The sequence below is a fragment of the Cololabis saira genome, chromosome 18 (assembly GCF_033807715.1).
Source record: "Cololabis saira isolate AMF1-May2022 chromosome 18, fColSai1.1, whole genome shotgun sequence".
Taxonomy (NCBI): domain Eukaryota; kingdom Metazoa; phylum Chordata; class Actinopteri; order Beloniformes; family Belonidae; genus Cololabis; species Cololabis saira.
Genome location: NC_084604.1, coordinates 6,792,746 through 6,814,116, shown reverse-complemented (window position 1 = coordinate 6,814,116; position 21,371 = coordinate 6,792,746). Strand labels below are relative to the sequence as shown.

At 47.9% G+C, this 21,371-nt stretch overlaps 1 protein-coding gene across 1 annotated transcript; it reads left to right on the top strand.

Annotated features, from left to right (window-relative positions):
• The first annotated feature begins 14,935 nt into the window (after positions 1-14,935).
• Positions 14,936-20,262, top strand: LOC133418686 (uncharacterized protein K02A2.6-like). The gene is given in 5 exon segments (XM_061707509.1): positions 14,936-16,773; positions 16,775-17,349; positions 17,352-18,706; positions 19,673-19,801; positions 19,891-20,262. Coding segments are annotated over 5 exon segments (4,269 nt in total).
• The last annotated feature ends 1,109 nt before the right edge of the window (positions 20,263-21,371 follow it).

Below are 21,371 nucleotides of genomic sequence, written 5' to 3'. Positions count from 1 at the left end.
GTAACTCACAGTACAATAGCTACTGTCTACATGGGATAAGCATTTTTGCTCACAGTATGTAACTCATGACTTATCTTCTTTTAAAATGGCAGGCAGCTGTTACAAGTGTGGTTGCATCAAATCACCAGCGCAGGGACATCGTCGACCATTTGGAAAGCAGTGTAGCTCAGCAAACTGCGGACCTTCAACAGAAAGATGCCCTGCTTACAGCGAAAGAAACACAGCTCACAAGTGTGAAAGCTGACCTGGAAGCCATAAGAGCGGAAGACCTAAAGCTCAAAGAGGACATTGAAAAACTCGTCCACTCTGAGAGCCAGCGAAGGGAGCTACACAAAGCTCTTATGGGAGAGGTGAGAGCTGGATTCGGAAACCTGGGAGAGGCTATGGAGGCTTTACGGGAAGAGATAATTCATGTCCACGGTACACCTGTGAGATGCACCCCCACGTGCACCTCAACTTCTGTTGCATCGTGTTCAGCAGCCCAGATGTCTCCACTTGCCCTGTCCTTCACCGACGACAGCCTCCAGCACCCCCCTCGTCAGCACCCCGACATAAGCTTGCGTGCAGTTGGACCAGAGGCCATGCTAAAATCCACCAGCAAAGCTTCGGCCAAGTGGGCCGTTATGGATGTCTGCTCTTCAGGAAGCCCATCTCAGAGCAGAATTACCAAGCCTGGAGAAAGACCACAAACTGGGATGGTTCAAGGGGCAAACAAGCACTGCCGCAAAATGTAAAAAGTTTTGTATTCGACTGTGTTAAGGAAAGATTTCCTGGGGTGGAGAACAAGGACTTCAAAATTTGTATTGATAAAATCAATGAATGCCTGCGCACACTGCGGCAACGTGTGTAAATAAATATGTCTTCTTTTCGACAAATAATTGAGTCTGGCCATTTTTTTCCTCGTTAATTATAGCTGCTGGTAGATTTCATTTTACAGTATGTTTCAAATGCTACTCAATTTCATTTCTCAATTTTTTTTTTCAAGAATTTAAAGGGGACCTATTATGAAAAACACGTTTTTTCTTGTTTTAACATATATAAAGTGGTCTCCCCTCACCCTGCCAGCACAGGGGAGACAAAATACCATGAAATTCTGCAGGGTCTCTGACCCCCGCCTTACAGAGTCCCCCAGTGTCACGTGACTTTTTTTTGAGCCATTCTGAATCTGCGCCTATGGTGACGTCACCATAGGCGCTCATTTCCATAGGTTCAGCCTCCGCTGCTGAAACCACGCCCACAATGCCGTGGCGCCGCGGATCCGGGTTAAATCATCCAGGTTCCCGGGTGGTTTGGGAGCTGGGTCCTCGGGGGTCTGTCCCAGGCTGGACCAGCTTCACTCTCCGAGATTTTCAGCTAAATCTGTCGGTTTGATCACCGGTAACGGGCGATGCGCCGCGGATGAGCTCCGGAGCCGATCTGTGCGCCCGCAGTGGGGTTGCAGCGCCCGTCGCACAGCATCCGCCGGGCAGATCCGACTGAAATTCCGCTGGTCGGTCCCCGGGAGTCCCTGCTACCAGTCCAGGCCGGTTCCTGCGGTCCCGGCCGGTCGGAACCGGTCAGATTCCCCCGTTAAAGCCGCAGTGATGCGCGCTGCTCCAGCAGCGCTGCTCCCGGGCGCCCGGCGCATGGCTCCGGGGCCAGCGTTCAGCATCCGCCGGGTAGATCCGGCTTAAATAGTGCATAAATGTTATTTATATACAACTCATATTTAATTTTTTTAACAATAAAGTTTCCATTTGTGAAAATTCAGTGTTATGATTTGTTTACAGGCTTGGGCTGCTCTGGCGGAGCGAGGGTTTATTCTCCTCCCCTGCTACACGTCATTCAGGGAGCCAATCAGCACAGAGCCTCATTATCATACCCCCCCCTTCCCTAAAAATGAGGCGCAGAAAAAGAGGTTAGAAGCGGTAAAACTAGTGACAGGGCCCACAGGCTGGATTTATGATTTATGTAGAAAAAACAAGCTTTAGATTGTTTTTAAGACATTCAAGGCCTGTTTAAAATATACATTAAATGCCATAATAGGTCACCTTTAAATGGTTAATGGCATTTTCAGCCAAGTACCCCCTAACCCGCGTAAAGCACTTTTGGTTGTTTGTTTGTTTGTTCGTTTTTATTTATTTCAAACATGTATACATTTTTTTTTTAAAAACAAGAAACGAGAAAAAAGATAAGAGAAACAAATACAGGTGGGCATTCCACCACATAAAGAAAAAAAAACACATCAAAAAACATATTTCACTTACATGTTCGAAACGGAGTGGGAGGAAGTATAAACTTATTTAATCCCACCCCCTTTCCACAACTAAACAAATGATATGCCTGTATTTACGTTTTATACTATACACTAATTTGTATAAATATATATCATTTTTACAAAAATAACCTGTTTAATACCAAATGTAAGTGCTATCATGAATATAATATACAGTAACTATGATATAAATATGACTATGATATAAATATAACTATGATATAAATATAATACGTATATCTATACAAACGTACAAAGACAACGTGTTGTAAAAAAAAAAAGACAAAACAGAGCACTGTGCCATCAGTAACTGATTTATTAAACATAAAAATATTGCTGCTATGCTTGCATTTATTATAAAGGTGTGTTGAGACAGTTAAAGAAAAAAGGACAATTCAATTCATTTTACAGTATGTTTCAAATGCTACTCAATTTCATTTCTCTATATTTTTTTTTTCAGAATTTAAAACTGCCTGTATTGCGTTCGGCTGGAAAGCCGGCTGTTCACCTCAAGTACCCTCTGAACTGTTCACATTTCGTTGAGTGGAGGGTTACCTTAGTTAATGGAAAATAAGCATCTTAAAAAAAAGGGAAAACTGCAAAACTCTTCGATTGATAAGACGTGTTTCTATTCATTTATTATAAAGGTGTGTTGAGACAGTTAAAGAAAAAAGGACAATTCAATTCATTTTATAGTATGTTTCAAATGCTACTCAATTTCATTTCTCTCCTCTATTCTCTATTGTATACCTGCTTACCTGTGCCAACTGCACAGCTCTCAATTTAAAGGGCAAGACGCAGGGGCGGAGCAGGGGTCCTAGCCTAGGGGGGGCGAAGCATTCTAGATGGGCCCTTGTGGCCTAAACATCCCCGTTAGAACATAATCGCTAAAAATGTCACAGATCAGGCCCAACCAACCACAATTCCAACAGCAGCAGCGACACGGTCAGAACCATTCAAATGAGGTTTCAGCACCATGGATTTACCAGTCATTATGTCAAACCTAATTATAAGCCTAATGCAGACTTTAAGATATAACTATCAAACTGGAGATAAAAATCTAATGACATCCAGTGATGTCTATGGAAGCTCATTTCCGCCAGTAAAACAAAAAAATAAGATGAAATCTTAGCCTTAAAAATAAAAATATCCCCACGGTAAGTCATAATTATGAGAAAAAGTCATCATTTCGACTTTCTATCTCATAATTTCGACTTTTTTATCTCATCAGCCGGTTCTTCACCTTATTTGCTCTTATCAACGGCGAAGTCCCTCTGGATTGAGAGCAAGGTGAGGTTGCCAGGTTGGGCAGGTTTCAGCCCAATTGGGCTAAAAAAATATATATTTGGGCTGCTTTTCCTGGGTTTTACTAAATATTTAGGAGAAATTATTAACAAAAAAAAGTTTCCATTATGGCAGAGAAAAGTAGAAACTTACACAATAAACTCACTGATATATTTGCTTTAATCTGCTCCATTTTATTGTAGTTTTTGTTTGGAGCCTGAACTTTTTTTTGGGTTATTTAGTAATGTGAAGATGAAATGTAGGTATTACGAATTTAATAATTTATGGTTTTAACAAGAGAATGTAAGATTCGGGCTGGTTTTTCATTATTTCGGTGGGTTTTACGTTGCATTTGGGCTGGAACCTGTCAGATGTGGCAACCTCAACCGCAGCACTGGATTTCTTAATGACTCGTCTTTTTGGTCACAATAAACTTGCTCTCATCAACGGCGATGTCCCTCTGGATTGAGAGGAAGGTGAGGTTTGGTAGTCTGGCCCCATCCATGCAGCCCGGGGAGAGTTTTTAATCAACTTCAGCTGCTGAAACTCAGCATGAGTTTAGGCTCTGATGCGACAACTGGCTCGACGCATTGCTACGGCGTAGGGTACGCGACGACGCGCACCCTACGCCGTAGGTTCTGTGTTGTTGTAACGCGGAACCATAAATCAGCCTTAAACAGATGCGTCTGCGAACCCGTGCATGACAGGCAGACACACACGGGGAGAAGGGACTATTTGTTTCATTTTTATTTTTTAAACAACTTTATCCTTATGAACGCAAGTGTTATACAGTCCAACTTTCCTTATTTTATTCAGAACACTTTTTTTTTTTTTTTCCTCTTCGGAGTGGGCCCCCCCGGAGCAGTGGACCCGGGGCGGCCGCCCCCCCTGCCCCCCCCGCCTGCTCCGCTACAGGCAAGACGGCATGGCGTGGCCTTGAATGCATTTATTATTTCATCAGTCTTTTTTATGGAAGCATATGAGGGCCTATACTCAAATTAAAATGCATTTACAGAAATGATTTTTCATTTCATTTTTTTTTTTTTAAGAATGTGGCTGCATTATTTGAGTCAAAAAAAAAAAAAGCTAAATTCTTCGTATACAGCAGGGCTCGAACTGTTGATCTCCCACACAAAAGACAGCGGCGCTAACCAGTCAGCCAAATGCCACAGCTCTGCTCTCGGTCTGACACATTTATATACACTTATATATATATATATGTACAGCATAGATGGGCATAGAGATACATTCTTGCTACACTAAAGTGTTGCAAACCATAGTTTTGCCACCATGTAAAGCACATTTAACTTCGAACGCGGTTTGCGCTGTGGGCGCGGAGTCAGTGTGGCGTTACTCTACTACACAGAGACACAGACAGACGCACACAGAAAGACACAGACAACAGCGCGGCGTCACTCTACAAAGACACACACACATAGACACATACTCATAATCACACACACATTATTATGTGTGTGTATAATCTTCTCAAAATGCAATAACTTATTACATAATGTGGCAAAATCTATTACAAAAATGGGGCAGTTTATTACAAAATGCGGCTTTATTACAAAATGAAATGAAAAAGTTATTACATTTTGGACGTTTATTACAAAATGCACCGAGGAGCCCTCAGCCACGATGTTTATGAACATCTGCACCTCAGAGTTGGATCACAAACAAACTTTTACACTGCCATTGAATCAAATCCGCGAGTCTCTTTCGCTGATTTCCTCCTCCTGACTCAGCCGTCTGCCAGCAGGCCCCGCCCCCCCAGTGAACCCCGACCAATCAGTGGTGGAGGGTGATGACGTCAGATGCAACCCGACTCCCCCCCTCTGTAAAAATAGATCTCATGTGAAGTCGTAGTTTCTGCTTCCACCTAGTGGCTAAGACTGAAAAATGCAGTTCACACGAATGCGTGAATCTGGTATCCCGCGAGTGAAACGGCCGGGTTAACTTAGGACCCTCTGTATATTATAAGTCTGATATGTGATGACATTAAAAGTATGACATGAATCTGGCGTCATTTCACCACCTCACCGCCTGCGTCGCCAGTTCTCCATATCTTCAGACTGTTCGTGCGCGAGGGTAATGGTTGGCGTAGAGATACACACATTTTTCGGTTCTTTTTTTTTTAAATCCCAACCTTTGTGTAGAAGGTGGCGTGCGCTTCTTCCAAGCCCTGTTTTGTCCGCAAGCGAGCTTTATAAATGAGGCCTCTGGACATTATCGGAGAAACAGCAGTCGAGGGAGTCCAAGGTGGCGTCGACACAGGAGAGCCACAGGCAGTGACAGCAGGTAACCGTTAACCGTTATCTAGCCAGCTTAATGCTACATTAACATATCATCCCGACCATAACATAACGAGCTGATGGCTCTGCTTTAAAATATGTAGCTTTATTTTGTTAAACATTACAATGTGTATAGCACACCAGGACACAATTATACTGGTGGTTAATGCGTCACTTACTTTAACGAGCCTTAGGCTGGCGGCTCTGTTATAAAATACTGTATGTAACGCTGCTAGTTTATTAAATGTTACAATGTTTCAAGCGCAGCACGACACAATTATACCGTCGGTTAATGTGTGCAATGCTCTACTAACGTATACTGTATTCTCCATTCATTGCAGGCCCCGTCATCTCTGTTTATACTCTTTATACTCTACCAGCTGAAACAAGCAGCACAAGCAACACCCCCAACACAAGCTCCGACTCTGAAGTTGTGCTTACTGTGGTTGATGATGTCAGTGCTGAAGAAGCACAGGTATGTTGGCTTGAAAACAACACACTGAACAGTACAGTTGGCAACATAAGCTGTGAACAGGGTTCCTACACAAGTATGGAAAAGTATGGAAATAAATTTGATCAATTTCCAGGTATTAAAATGTATGGAAAATGAAAAATAAAGTATGGAAAAATTTTTGTTTCACCGTGTGTGTGTGTGTGTGTGTGTGTGTGTGTGTGTGTGTGTGTGTGTGAAATGTGTGTGAAGACTGTAGATGGAAATTACATATTTTGCTGAGATGGTCATGCTGCAGAGAGAATTGCTGAAAGAAGTTTCAGCAATGAGGAAGATCCAGGAGGAGCTACTGCATGTAAAAAAGTTAAAAATAGCTCAGGAGAAACTTGAAATGGTAAATGGCTTACACTTATATAGCGCTTTCCAACTGTACTCCTACAGCCCCAAAGCGCTTTACACTGCAAACATTCACCCACGCATTCACACACTGGTTGTCGGCGGAGCTGCCATACACAACGGCGCTGGCCTGACAACCGGGAGCAACCAGGGGATTCAGTGTCTTGCCCAAGGACACTTTGGTGGACACAGGCAGAACTAGGGTTCGAACCACTGACCTTTAGGTTCATGGGCGAACGCTCTACCAACTGAGCCACCTTCCCCCTGAGAAAGAGGGAAATGAGAAAGAAAGAAAGAAAGAAAGAAATGAAATGAATTAAAAAAAATTTCTTGTAACAATTGAAATTGTTACAAGCCCACCACCCGCGTCCGACACCTGGTCCACTCTGGCAAAACCATCCTCCACACAGCCGCTCAGGACGCATGTTTTCCTACAACTTCACGTCGCCAAACTCCATTCCTTCCTTCTGGTCCTCCTGCCGTCCCGCAACTACGTTACGTCATCACAACAAACAGCATGTGAATCTGTCCAATCTCCGTCCACTTCCTCAGTCCTCTCAGCCAATCACCAAGCTACACCACCTGAAACTGGCTCTGTTCAACACCCGCTCACTCAACAACAAAAGCCTGCTGCTGAATGAATTTATAACGGACAATAATCTGGATTTCCTCTGTCTAACAGAAACCTGGCACAAACCCCTGGACTATTTCTCACTAAATCAGGCCACTCCCCCCAACTTCACCTACATGGAACAAGCTCGCGCTGAGGGGCGGGGGGGCGGTGTTGCAGCAATATACAGAAAGGACATTAAAGCAACCTCCATCCCCATTCCTGTCATTCCGTCATTTGAGCACGCTGCCTTCAAACTACCTGGCCCCACTCCTCTTGTCACCGCCGTCATTTATCGCCCCCCCAAACCAAACCCCTCCTTTCTCTCGGATCTCTCGGATTTTCTGACCCAGCTCTGCTCCATCTCTCCCTCTGTTCTCCTCCTGGGTGACTTCAACTTCCACATCAACGATGCTAACTGTAAACCTGCTGCTGAATTCCTGGACCTGCTACACTGCCTCAACTTCACTCAACACGTTGACTTCCCCACTCACGCCCGCGGCCACACCCTCGATCTCGTCTGCTCCACCGGCCTCACAATAAATCAGCTCTCCAGCCTCAACCTCCACGTGTCTGATCACCTGGCAATCACTATGGACATCAACATCCCCATCCCCACTCCCAAAGAAGCACGCAAAATATCCTTCCGCAACATCAGATCCATCTCCCCCTCTACCCTCTCAGCCTCTCTTGCCACTCAGATGTCCGCCTCCCCTCCCCCGTCACCCGACAACCCCTCAGACCTCGTGGATTACTACAACCATACACTCTCCTCCTGTCTTGATCAACTGGCTCCCATCAAAACCAAAACAGTCTCCTTCACACGCTCAGCACCCTGGTACACCCCTGAACTCCACAAAATGAAATCCCGTAAACGTCAACTCGAGCGACTTTGCAAGAAATCTGGATTAACTGTTCATCAACTCGCCTACTCTGATCATCTCCACCAATACAAGGATGCCCTCAACTCAGCTCGCTCCACCTACTTCTCCAACATCATCCATTCCGACTCCTCCAACCCAAAGGCTCTCTTCTCCACAATCAACAAACTTCTCAAACCCAGTGACAACATCTCCAACTCCTTCACAGTCTCTAAGTGCAACGACGTCCTCTCATTTTTTCAATCCAAAATCCAGACCATCTACAGTAACCTGACCACCTCCTCCACCCCCTCCACCTCCCCACCTGTTTCCCCCCCTCCACCTCTCAGTCCCTGTCTCACTTCTCTCCCATGTCTTCAGCGTCTCTTTCAACTGTCATGATGGGCATGAAAACCTCTTCCTGTGCTCTGGACCCCATCCCATCCACGTTTATAAAAAACTGTCACCCAGCCATCTCCCCACTCATCATCAACATCGTCAACTCCTCCTTCAGCTCTGGATCAGTCCCGGACACCCTCAAACTGGCAGCTGTCACCCCCATCCTCAAAAAACCTGGACTCAACCCTGACACCATGAACAACTTCCGGCCCATTTCCAACCTCCCTTTCCTGTCAAAAATTCTGGAACGTGCCGTCGCCACTCAGCTCAACAACCACCTCACCTCCAATGATCTGTTTGAAACATTTCAATCTGGTTTCCGCTCACGTCACAGCACCGAAACAGCCCTCATCAAAGTCACCAATGATCTCCTTCTCTCCTCCGACTCCGGCAACCTCAGCATTCTCCTTCTCCTGGACCTCACAGCAGCCTTCGACACCATCAGCCACACCATCCTCCTTTCCCGCCTGGAATCATCTCTCTACATCACCGGATCCGCCCTCTCCTGGTTACAATCCTATCTCACCAACAGACATCAATTCATCAGCATCAACAACTGCTCCTCCTCCACAGCCCCTCTGTCACAAGGCGTCCCCCAGGGTTCGGTGCTTGGTCCTCTACTCTTCATCCTCTACATCAGTGATTCTTAACCATAGGGCCGCGGCCCACACTTGGGCCGCGAGCGCCATCTAGTGGGCCGCGAAAAAAAAACAGTTTTGTACGTGTGGGCCGCGGGGGCCGCGGGACTGCATGGTCTCCCGACCAAATGAGGAGAAGAAGACCCTCAGCTAGTTGTACGTGTAATAGTAAGAGAAATGGTGTGTATTTATAGAGAAAATCCTTCATTTTGCACAGAGTACGTTTAGATCCGCCAGGATCAGGGATCGATTACTTGGGTCTGCGCCCAGAGCGAGCGAGCGCGGCATGATCATTTATCCCGGCGCGTCCCCGCGGCCGGGGAGGTCGGTGCCGCTCGGGCGGCTCCGTCGTTACTGCTGAAGGATTGTAGATGAAGATGTGTGGGCTGGACTGTTGTTCGGGCTCGCAAAAGCATCGGAAAGTGACACGGCTGCAGCGGCCAGAGAGCTGCGGGCCCGACACGCGCAGTCCTGACAACTTATTAATGTAAATAAAACTTAGTAAGTTACTTAGTAAGTAATTAGCTTGACTCTTACAGAGATGAGAAGCTAAATAAAACTAAATATCGTTCCAGGCTCATCAATGAGCACCTTCTCGCACCTGACACCATCCAGCCCAGATTTAAAGTCCTGGCAGGAGAAATTAGAGCTCAGTTCTCTCACTGAACGACAGAAAGTGGGGACATATAAGATTATAAGGGGAAGAAAGAAAAACTGCAAAACTGTTCAATTATTAAGATGTGTTTATATTCATTTATTATAAAAATGTGTTGAGACAATTAACAAAGAAAAGGGGAAATTCAAACTGCTGGTAAAGAAATAAAATAATAATAATCTATTTTATTTTTAAGAGAAAAAAATATGTGTAATTGAAGTTACACATGTTAATGGGCAAATATGTACTTTTTTAATATAACAGTCAGATGCAGATGTTGATACAACTATGAGGTTACTTGAATATATATATATATATATATATATATATATATATATATATATATATATATATATATATATATATATATATACCGTATTTTCTGGACTATAAGCCGCTACTTTTTTCATAGGTTTTGAACCGTGCGGCTTATACAAAGGTGCGGCTATTCTGTGGATTTTTCTTCCACCGCTAGGGGGAGTGCTAACCGGAATTAGAATAAAAACTAAGAAAAAATAAATGCAAAGAAAAATACGCTACTTCTTCTTTAGCAGATAGAAGTAGGTAGAAGCAGATTTCAAACAGATACATAGATAATAAATACCGTTATTTTCTCTTGGTTCTGTCCCGTTTTAATCAGCAAAGTTGCTGCCGTGTTAAAAGACACTGTTAGGAAAGGATCTATTTAGGTACAAACATGTACATGATTTACAGTTCAGAATCCTTCTGTACATGTGGTAAATATCTAATCTAACAACAGAAATATCTGCGGCTTGCATATCTTTTTTTTTTTTTAAATAGAGCAGATGCGGCTTATATACAGGTGCGGCTTGTATATCTTTTTTTATTGTTTTTTTAAAAATAGAGCGGATGCGGCTTATATACAGGTGCGGCTTATAGTCCAGAAAATACGGTATATATTTATTGTGATGTTCTGGACCTTCGCTTGAGTAAATTTTCTCTAAATGGACCTCTTAAAGTTGAATACACCTGCTATACAGTGTTAATATTTAACGGGCCCCAGGCCACTCTGTACTGAAAAAATTGGGCCCCAAGGTCAGAAAGGTTAAGAACCCCTGCTCTACATGCTCCCCCTTGGCAACATCATCCGCCACCACCGCTTCCACTTCCACTGCTACGCTGACGACGTTCAACTGTACATCTCCACCAAATCCCTCACCTCTGCAACCCACTCTACCCTGACCAACTGCCTCGCTGAAATCAAGTCATGGATGCACTCGAACTTCCTCCAACTCAACTACAACAAATCGGACATGCTCATCATCGGCCCAAAATCCCTCACCAAAACCGCTCACAACTTCACCCTCACCATGGACAACTCCATTCTGTCTCCCTCCACTCACATCCGCAACCTCGGAGTTATCCTGGACAATAACCTCTCCTTCCAACACCATGTCAACCACATCACAAGGACTGCTTTCTTCCACCTCAAAAATATTGCCCGTCTCCGTCCATCACTCTCCTTCTCTACCGCTGAAACCTGGATGCACGCCTTCATCACCTCAAGACTCGACTACTGCAACAGCATCCTCTACGGTTCAACTTCCAAGGTCCTCAATAAACTCCAATACATTCAAAACTCTGCCGCCCGCCTGCTCACCCACACCCGCTCCAGAGACCACATCACCCCAGTCCTCCAGAAGCTCCACTGGCTCCCCATCCCTCAACGGATCCACTTCAAAATCCTTCTCCTCACCCACAAAGCTCTCCACAACCAGGCCCCCTGCTACCTCACCGACCTGCTCCACCGCTACACTCCCTCCCGCAGCCTCCGCTCCTCTGACGCTTCTCCATCGCTGCTCCCACCCTCTGGAACTCCCTCCCCAAAAACATCCGTGACTGTACAGACCTCCCAGCATTCAAATCCCATCTCAAAACTCACCTTTATATGCTTTTAATGTGTGATTAATGTCCTGTTTCATGTTGTGTCCTTATGTACTGTCCTGTGTAATTGTAATTTGTATTATGTGTTTTGTTTTAATGTAAAGCGTCTTTGAGTGCCCTGAAAAGCGCTATATAAATAAAATGTATTATTATTAAAAATGTATTATTATTAATTATTTGAAAAAGTAGTCTTATTTAATTTCAGTGAACCTGCAACCATGTGACCACACCCTCGGATCAGGAGCAATTATACCAAATTAACCACACCTGTGGGTGCTTGGCTGCCCAGTATATAGGCCCATGCACCCACACACTCTCCCTCTTTCTTCCTCCTGGTCGGTGAGCTTATACCTGTTTGTATTTTGACATACTCTGCTTGTTCCTCACGGTTTGACTGTCGTTTGTTAGGCTGCCTGTCTGAGCACCCCATTGACGTGCCGTGAGGCTTTCTGTTGATTATCATTACACAACTCAAGGATTAATTCAAGGTTTGCTGAAAAGAACCTTTCTTTATATTGTTGTGGCACAATATTATCGTCTGCCCTTGTGAACTGGGCTGATGCCTTTATTAATCCTGTGTGTGTGTGTGAAGTATTTCATTTTGGAAACTGAGTTACTACTATTTGTGTTTATCTTATTTGGACTCCAGATTATTCACGGGAGGCGCTATGGAGTCTCAGGTGGGTGATAACCTGGACAGGGAAGTCACACTGCCACCTGGCCAGGTTCCGGTTCCTCCCAGTCCGAGTGCTTCGGCTGGCAGGAAGAGGACAAATAAGCGGAAATCGACGGAGCAGGACCAGCTCTGTGAGCCGCGGGTGGACCCTATGCAGAAGCAGCTGGAGGAAATGCGTAAGACTATTGATTACATGGCTGCATAGCAACAGCGGCTGTTGGATGTGTCACACCAGGCCCCTCCAGTTATGCACCCACATTTCAATGTTATGTCTTTTACTGCCTCAGACAATCTGGATAAGACCGACAGTGGCGGCTCCTCTGGGCAGCTGAGTGTTTATGAGGAGAGAAAAGATGAGGCTGCTGCTCTTTCCACGGGATCTGGAAAACGGCTCAAGTTCTGAAGGCGAAACAAAACATAGGAATCAATATCTGTGTTGTCAAACTTCAATCCTGCACCCTGCCACAGTCATTCTTTGCAATTAATTTTTTAATGATTTTTTTTAGATCAATAAAATGTTTTTGTCGTAGGTCTTGAGCCGGATTTGTCTGTTGGGGCCATACTCTCTCGGGCAGCCATTGCCGTTGGTGTTCCTCCTCCGCCATCTCCCCCAAGGGCCTCTGCGTTGGACCGGGACCCGAGGAGTCAGAGGCAGGCACTTTTACCGGTGTATCCGGACTTTATTAAACACCTGCAGGGCTCTTGGGCACAACCAAGGGTTGCTCCTGCCCCACGCTCGGCTCTGTGTCCTCAGTGGGGCTTCAGAGCGTGGCCAGAGTAGGTCCAACCTTTGCAATGTTGGCTGGGGCCTCCTCCACGGGCAGCAGGATTGCCCGGCACCCTAATAAGAAGTGCCGCACCACTGATGAAGGCGAAGGCTTTTCAGTCTACAGCCATGGCCTCTCTGCTGGCGAACACGAATGCCCTCCTGATGGTGTACCTGGAGGGGCTGATACGGGATCTGGAATTCAAAAGCCCAGCTGAACTTCTGCCAGAGATGACAAAAGTGGTGGATACAGTGATCCAGGGTGCTAGCACCCAGGCGAGGGTCCTGGGTAATTCCCTGGTGCAAATGACCATGACTCGACGGCATATTTGGCTGAGTCAGTCGGGTTTACCAGATTCAGACCGGGCTGCTGTTACCTCTCCTGGAGAGGTGTTTGGGTCGGCAGCGGAGGCTGCATTGGATGAGGCTCAGAAGGTCAGACAGCGTACACAGTCCATTCACCAGTCTGGACAGTCGAGGCCGACAGCTCAGGGACCTCCAGAGAGGCGTGGCAGTTTCCAGCGGCCTCGTTTTGCTGAGCGGGCCCCCTCCCTTGGCTCTGATGGAGTGGGATGGAGGTTTCCACCACAGCAGTCACGGGGCCAGGAGCGTTTTCACCCACGCTCCGGACAGCGCACTGGTCAGGGTTCTACCAGGGCGAATGCTGACATTGAGGGCCTTCTTTCAGGCCATAAGGGTAGGCAACTGGTTCACAACAGTGGACCTTCGCGATGCTTATTTACATATTCCCATCAGCCCGGACCACAGACCGTTCCTCAGGTTCTCCTTTCAGGGGAGGGCCTTTGAGTACAATGTCCTCCCCTTCGGTCTGTCCCTGTCACCACGCACTTTCACCAAATGCATGGATGCCACACTCGGCGGAAGTGCATTCGAGTGTTGAACTATCTGGACGACTGGCTGGTGTGCGCTCCATCAGAGAGCCTGGCTCGAAGCCACACAGAGGCTTTGCTGGCACATCTGGTTGCACTGGGGTTGCACTTGAATGCAGAAAAGAGCTGCCTCGTGCCTGCACAGTCTGTCAAGTATTTGGGTCTCCTTCTGGATTCGGTCACCATGAAGGCATGCCTGAGACAGAATGAAATCATGGAGTGTGTCACAGGTTGCATCTCCAGCAAGGCTGTATCGGCACTGCAGTGTCAGAGGATGTTGGGTCTTTTTTCTTCAGCAGCTCAGGTTGTGCCACTGGGCTTGTTGCACACACACCCGTTCCAAGTATGGTTTGGTCACCAGGGGCTCCTCTTGCCCAGGGATCAGTCAAAACTCCTCACCTTGTCACACGGAGCCCTCAAGGTCCTCATGTGGTGGAGGCGGTCACGGGCTGTCCGAGATGGCATTCCCCTGGGCCAAGGAGGCTGCAGGGTGACCATTACTGTGGTAGCCTGTATGTATTTATGTAAGGGTCTTGCTGTGGGATTTCTATAGGTTTGCCTATATGCATCATGTCAGGAGATGGCGCTGTTGGCAGGTGCCTATGGTCTTTTATGGCCAGGTTGAAAAGGCCCACTTCCTCTTCCTGCCAGCAGTGTTAGAGGAGTGCAGCCATCTTGAATGCCACATGTTTTTTGTACTGTTTGTTCCTGCCAGTTTTTGGAGATAAAGAATCAAAATATGACGACTGAGTCCTGGTCCTTTTTCAAGTGAAGTTACTACATATTTTTGGCGACGAGGAAAATTTGGATTATTGTTTTTGCTCAAACTGGATTATGGTTTTGGCTGAAGTTGGATTATGAGCAGCAGCAGCAGCAGCAGTGACTCAGCAGAGAGCCAAGGCGAGCAGAATCAAGGCGTGGGACAGGACGTGGCAGTGGCCGACGGTCAGCGTGTTCAGATGGCAATGTTTGGAGCTATCAGTGAGTTTGTGGAGGGACACGAGGAATGGACGGAGTACGAGGAAAGGTTGGGACACTTTTTCTCTGCAAATGACATTACGGAGGAGGCTAAAAAGCGCTCCATTCTCCTGAGTGTGTGTGGGGCAAAGACCTACAAATCAATAAGGAACTTAGCCACTCCACGGAAACCAGGAGAGTTGTCTTATGATGAGATTGTCCTGCTCGTGGCAAACCACCACAACCCAAAACCCTCTGTGATTGTGCAACGGTTTAAATTCCACAGCCATTTCAGGAGGCAAGGTCAGTCAGTGTCCAACTTTGTAGCCGAGCTACGCCAGCTATCTGAACATTGTGATTTTGGAGCAGTGCTTGATGACATGCTCCGTGATAGATTAGTCTGTGGCATTAATGAGAACGCCAATCAGCGCCGCCTGCTGGGGGAAACGCCACCATTGACTTTTCAGAAGGCCTTTGACATTTCCCAGGGCATGGAAATGGCCGCAAATGATGCCAAGGATATCCAAAAAGGAAATGGATCACAGGCAGGGGCAGTGTACCAAGTCAGGAAAGAGACTGGTAGGCCAGGAAAACGGGTGGAGTGCTTTAGGTGTGGGGGGTCACACTATGCAAATGACTGTAAATTTAAAGATGCTGTCTGTCATGCATGCAATAAGCGGGGCCATTTGGCAAAAAGGTGCAGAAGCTCTAAGGGCAGAGTTAAGCCTGGGGGGAGGAAACCTCAGCAGTCCCAGGGCCAAGCAGCCACACACCACCTAGAAGAGGAGGAGGGGGAGGCTGCGTGTTCATATAACATGTATGGCGTGGAAACAGACGAGGAGCCACCTGAGCCGTATTATGCTACTGTGGCCGTTAATGGCAAAGACATTAAGTTTGAAATTGATTCCGGAGCTACGGCCTCAGTCATAAGTGAGGAGACCTATAGGGCGTCGTGGGGGCCAAGTCTGCCTCCTATCAGGCCATCAAAGCTCAAGCTCAGGACTTATACGGGCCAGCCCATACCTCACTTGGGGGTGTTATATGTGGACATTGCAACTGGGGGCCAGAGAGCTACAGCCAGGCTGGTGATAGCCACAGGGAGCGGTCCTAGTCTATTGGGCCGTGATTGGCTTCGCAAACTCCGCTTGAACTGGCATGAAATTAAGTATGCCCACACACACTCAATGGAGGACATTCTGCAGCGCTACAGTGAGGTGTTCAAGGATGAGCTGGGCACATTGAAGGGCGTGGCAGTGAAGCTGCATATGGACTCTGACGCCAAGCCACGGTTCTTCAAGCCCAGGCCAGTGGCTTATGCCATGAAAGGTATTGTGGAAGAGGAACTGAACCGTCTGCAGAAATTGGGCATTATAGAGCCTGTTCAATTTTCCAGGTGGGCAGCTCCTATTGTTCCAGTGTTAAAGGAAGATAAAACGGCAAGGATATGCGGGGACTACAAGCTGACAGTGAATCAAGGTTCTACGCAGGAGGAGTATCCGTTGCCACGCGTTGATGACCTTTTCGCGACCCTGTCAGGGGGGAAGCTCTTCACGAAGCTGGACATGAGCCATGCCTACCAGCAGTTGCTGCTGGACGAGGAGTCAAAGGAGTTTGTCACCGTCAACACACACAAGGGGTTATTCAAGTACAACCGCCTAGTGTTTGGAGTGGCATCCAGCCCTGCCATTTTCCAAAGAACCATGGACACTTTGCTGCAGGGGATTCCTCATGTGGCCGTGTTTCTTGATCACGGGGGCCACGGAGGAAGAGCATCTGGCCAACCTTGAGCAGGTGCTGAAAAAGATGCAGGATGCTGGCCTGCGGTTGAAACATCGCAAGTGTGTGTTCATGGCACCTAGTGTGACCTACCTAGGTCACAAGGTCACAGCAGAGGGGCTTTGGCCCTTGGAGGACAAAGTGCGAGCCATTAAGGAGGCGCCAAGCCCAAAGTCTGTACCTGAACTCCGATCATTTCTTGGTCTAGTGAACTATTATGGCAAGTTCCTGCAGGACCTCTCCCAGGTCCTGGCCCCACTGTACAAGCTGCTGCATAACGACACTAAGTGGCAGTGGGGGAAAGATCAGGAGAGAGCATTCAGAGAAGTGAAAGGGCTCCTCCACTCCGAAAAATTGCTTGTTCACTATGACCCGGCCAAAGAGATCACACTTTCCTGTGATGCCTCGCCCTATGGCGTGGGGGCGGTTCTCTCCCATATGATGGAGGATGGATCTGAAAAGCCTATTGGGTTCGCCTCCCGCACCCTGAATTCGGCCGAGAGAGGTTACTCTCAGTTGGACAAGGAGGGGCTGGCCATTGCGAGTCTAAATGCATTCCACCGCTGGCCTCAGCGAGAATACAGCGTTGGGCCCTCACCTTGTCCGCCTACCAGTACACAATTGTGTACAGAGCAGGTAAAGATAATTCAAATGCAGATGCACTGAGTAGACTGCCTTTACCTGATACACCTGCTAGTTCATATGTGCCGCCCGAGACTGTTTTCTCCTTGCAGAGAGTGGCGGAGACACCTGTGAAGGCAGCCCAGATCAGACAGTGGACGGACAGAGATCCAGTGCTGTCTCAAGTAAAGACTTTCCTGTTGCAGGGGTGGCCCGGTGCGGTGGAGAGTGAGGCTCTCAAACCCTATGCAAAGCGAAAGACTGAACTGAGTTTGCAAGATGGATGCATTCTGTGGGGCGCGAGAGTGGTCGTGCCACCGCCAGCTCGTCCACGGATTGTGGAAGAGATTCACGAGACTCACCCAGGGGTGTCTCGGATGAAGAGCTTTGCAAGGTCCTATGTCTGGTGGCCGAAAATGGATCTGGAGCTGGAGTACAAGGTGAAATCATGCACACAATGCCAGATTAACCAAAACCTGTCACCACCAGCACCACTGCACCTATGGGAGTGGCCAGACCGTCCATGGTCTAGGCTGCATGTGGACTTTGCAGGCCCTTTTATGGGGCAGATGTTCCTGATCATGGTCGACGCCCATTCCAAATGGATAGAGGCCCACATCATGAGCAACATCACCGCCCCATCAACCATAGGTAAACTCAGGCAAGTGTTCGCCATTCACGGATTGCCGGATTCTCTGGTGAGTGATAATGGCCCGACGTTCACCAGTGAGCTGTTTAGTGATTTCTTGCAGCAGAATGGCATTCTTCACATCCGGACTGCTCCTTTCCATCCGGCTTCAAATGGATTGGCAGAGAAGGTGGTTCAGACAGTGAAGGCGGGCCTGAAGCGGTTGACAGGAGACTCCATCAGCACCCGACTGTCACGTTTCCTGTTTAACTACCGCCTTACTCCACAGACAACTACGGGACGCACGCCAGCAGAGATGTTGATGGGCCGTCGGCCCAAGTCTAAACTGGACCTACTGCGTCCAGACCTGAAAGCAAAGGTGGAGAGGAAGCAGGAGAAAATGAAAGAGGGACATGATCAACATGCCCGAGAAAGACAGTTGAAACCAGGTGACAATGTCTATGTGAAGGACTTTAGCCACAACAACAACCAGAAATGGCTGCCTGGGGTCATCCGTAGGCAGAGTGGTCCAGTCTCACATGTGGTCAAACTGAGGGACGGACGGGAGTTTCGCAGACATCAAGACCATGTGCGCCTGCGTTATGATGCCAGTCCAGACACAGAGACAGTCACACAGTTGCCATCGGTGAGTTATCCGACTGAGGGAGCAGGTGGAATGATGCCTGTACCTGAGAGAGACACCCTAGCAGAGCTGTCTGTGCCCCCTGAACAAAAAGACAATTCTTCAACACATGCACAGACTCCTCTCATGTCCCCATCACCAATCCCTCCAAAACCACCATCACCAGTGACTGTGGGAACACCTGTAGTGCGCAAATCACAGCGTGCTCGTAGACCTCCGGACAGACTGGTTCTTTAAGTGTTTATTTTTTGGATATTGTGGAAAAAAAATTAAATAAAAAAGAAAATAAAGTAAAAAAATCACTTGTATCAGTTTGGAATGTGTAAATGTTATGTAGGCACTTGAGTAGGCTAAGGAAAATGAAAATGTTTTTTGTTTTGTTTTTGTAGTTTGGGGTTGAAATCTAAGGGGGGAGAAGTGTGGTAGCCTGTATGTATTTATGTAAGGGTCTTGCTGTGGGATTTCTATAGGTTTGCCTATATGCATCATGTCAGGAGATGGCGCTGTTGGCAGGTGCCTATGGTCTTTTATGGCCAGGTTGAAAAGGCCCACTTCCTCTTCCTGCCAGCAGTGTTAGAGGAGTGCAGCCATCTTGAATGCCACATGTTTTTTGTACTGTTTGTTCCTGCCAGTTTTTGGAGATAAAGAATCAAAATATGACGACTGAGTCCTGGTCCTTTTTCAAGTGAAGTTACTACAATTACAACCGACGCCTCCCAATCAGGCTGGGGTGCAGTCTGGGAGGGCAGGACTGTTCGCGGCTGTTGGGGTCCAGCACAGCAGGGATGGCATGTAAACCTCCTCGAGATGGAAGCAGTTTACTTGGCCCTGAGATACTTCCTGCCAACTGTACAGGGGAGGCAGGTCATGATACGGACAGACAACACGGCTGTGGTGTCCTACATCAACCGCCAGGGCAGGTTGAAATCCCCATCTCTCCATGCACGAGTGCGACGGCTGCTCTTGTAGGCACGGCCCAAGGACATGACACTGAGGGCTTTTTACCTCCCAGGGCACCAGAATGTAGCAACAGACCTGCTGTCGAGAGGAGGTCCCCATCCTGGCGAGTGGCGTCTGCACCCTCAGGTTGTGGACCAGGTTTGGTTCGGTCGGGCAGAGGCGGACCTTTTTGCCACAGAGGAAAACTCTCATTGTCCTCTGTGGGCCTCTATGCATGGTCCCCGAAGACCACTGGGGACGGACGCCCTCAGTCTGTCATGGCCCAGGGTGAGGCTGTATGCATTTCACCTGCTTCCCCTCCTTTCAGCATTCCTCAGGAGTGTGAGGTAGCAGTGTGCTCGGGTGCTCTTGGTGGCACCAAGCTGGCCACAGACGCCATGGATGGCCGAGATCTACGGGTTGCTGGAGGGCTGCCCATGGCGGCTTCCAGTGAGACTGGACATGTTGTCCCAGGTGCACAGCAGCATTTGGCACCCAGAACCCCAGATCCTGAAGCTTCATGTGTGGCCCTTGAACGACGGCGCCTGTGTGCACTCAGCCTAGATAGGGAGGTGGTGAACACCTTGCAGGCTGCACGGGCCCCCTCCACTCAGTGGTAGTACAGCAGCAATTGGAAGGTGTTTAGGGACTGGTGCCATGCTAAGCGGGAGGATCCCTTTACAAAATCTCTGTAATTCTGTCCTTCCTCCAACACCTTGTTGCCCTTGGTTGGGTGGAGTCGAGCATCAGGGGCTATCTTGCAGCAATCTGTGCTTCATGAGAGGAGCGATAGCATGTCTCCGAGCACACATCCCCTGGCTGTGCAATTTCTGAGAGGGGTGAGACGGAGTCTCCCATCTCGAAAGCAGCTACTAACCGCCTGGGACCTTCAGGTGGTTCTCAAGGCGCTCTGTTTGCCCCCCTTCGAGCCATTGTCTGGTCTTGACCTTCGGCTCCTCTCTTTAAAGATGGCCTTTCTTTTGGCCATTGTGTCTGCCAGACGAGTTAGTGAGTTGAGTGCTTTTTCTGTGGACCCAGCATGTCTAAGGTTTGGGGAGGAAGACAGAATGGTCCGCCTCCTGCCAAACCCAGCCTTTCAGCCGAAGGTCCCGCCCAGAGGTTTTGTCTCCAGGCCCCTCTGCCTGGAGTCTTTCTACCCTCCGCCTCATCTCTCGGCGGGAGCAGAGGAGTTGCACAACTTGTGCCCTGTAAGGGCCCTCAGGTTTTATGTGGACCGCACTAACCCTGCGTTCACACTGAAAGCGTCAAAAATATCCCGACGCCAGCATCTCGCTGTTTGGAGCGTTCACACTGAAAGCGGCATGTACTGTTGACGCCTGCAGTGGGCGGGGCTTGAAGCTGCGCTCTAGAACTGGAGGGAACAGTGGGAACAGCCTACACATATAGCGTACACATCTTCAGTTTCCTATTTCACCATAAATCACACTTTGGGACGCCTTCTTTATATTTTAGCGTTATTTCCGCGTAGATAAGAGTGAGTTTGATGCTCCTTAACAAGTTTGGTCCGCGGATCAACATCTACCGCCAGAGCCCTTGCTCCTGGTGAACCATAAATCCGCCTAGGCTGATTATGGTTCCGCGTCACACCAACGCAGAACCTACGACGTAGGGTACGCGGCGACGCACACCGTACCGCGACCCTACGCCGTCGGCTACGCCGTCGTTTTAACGCAGAACCATAATTCAGGCGAAGCTGCAGTCTGTCTGC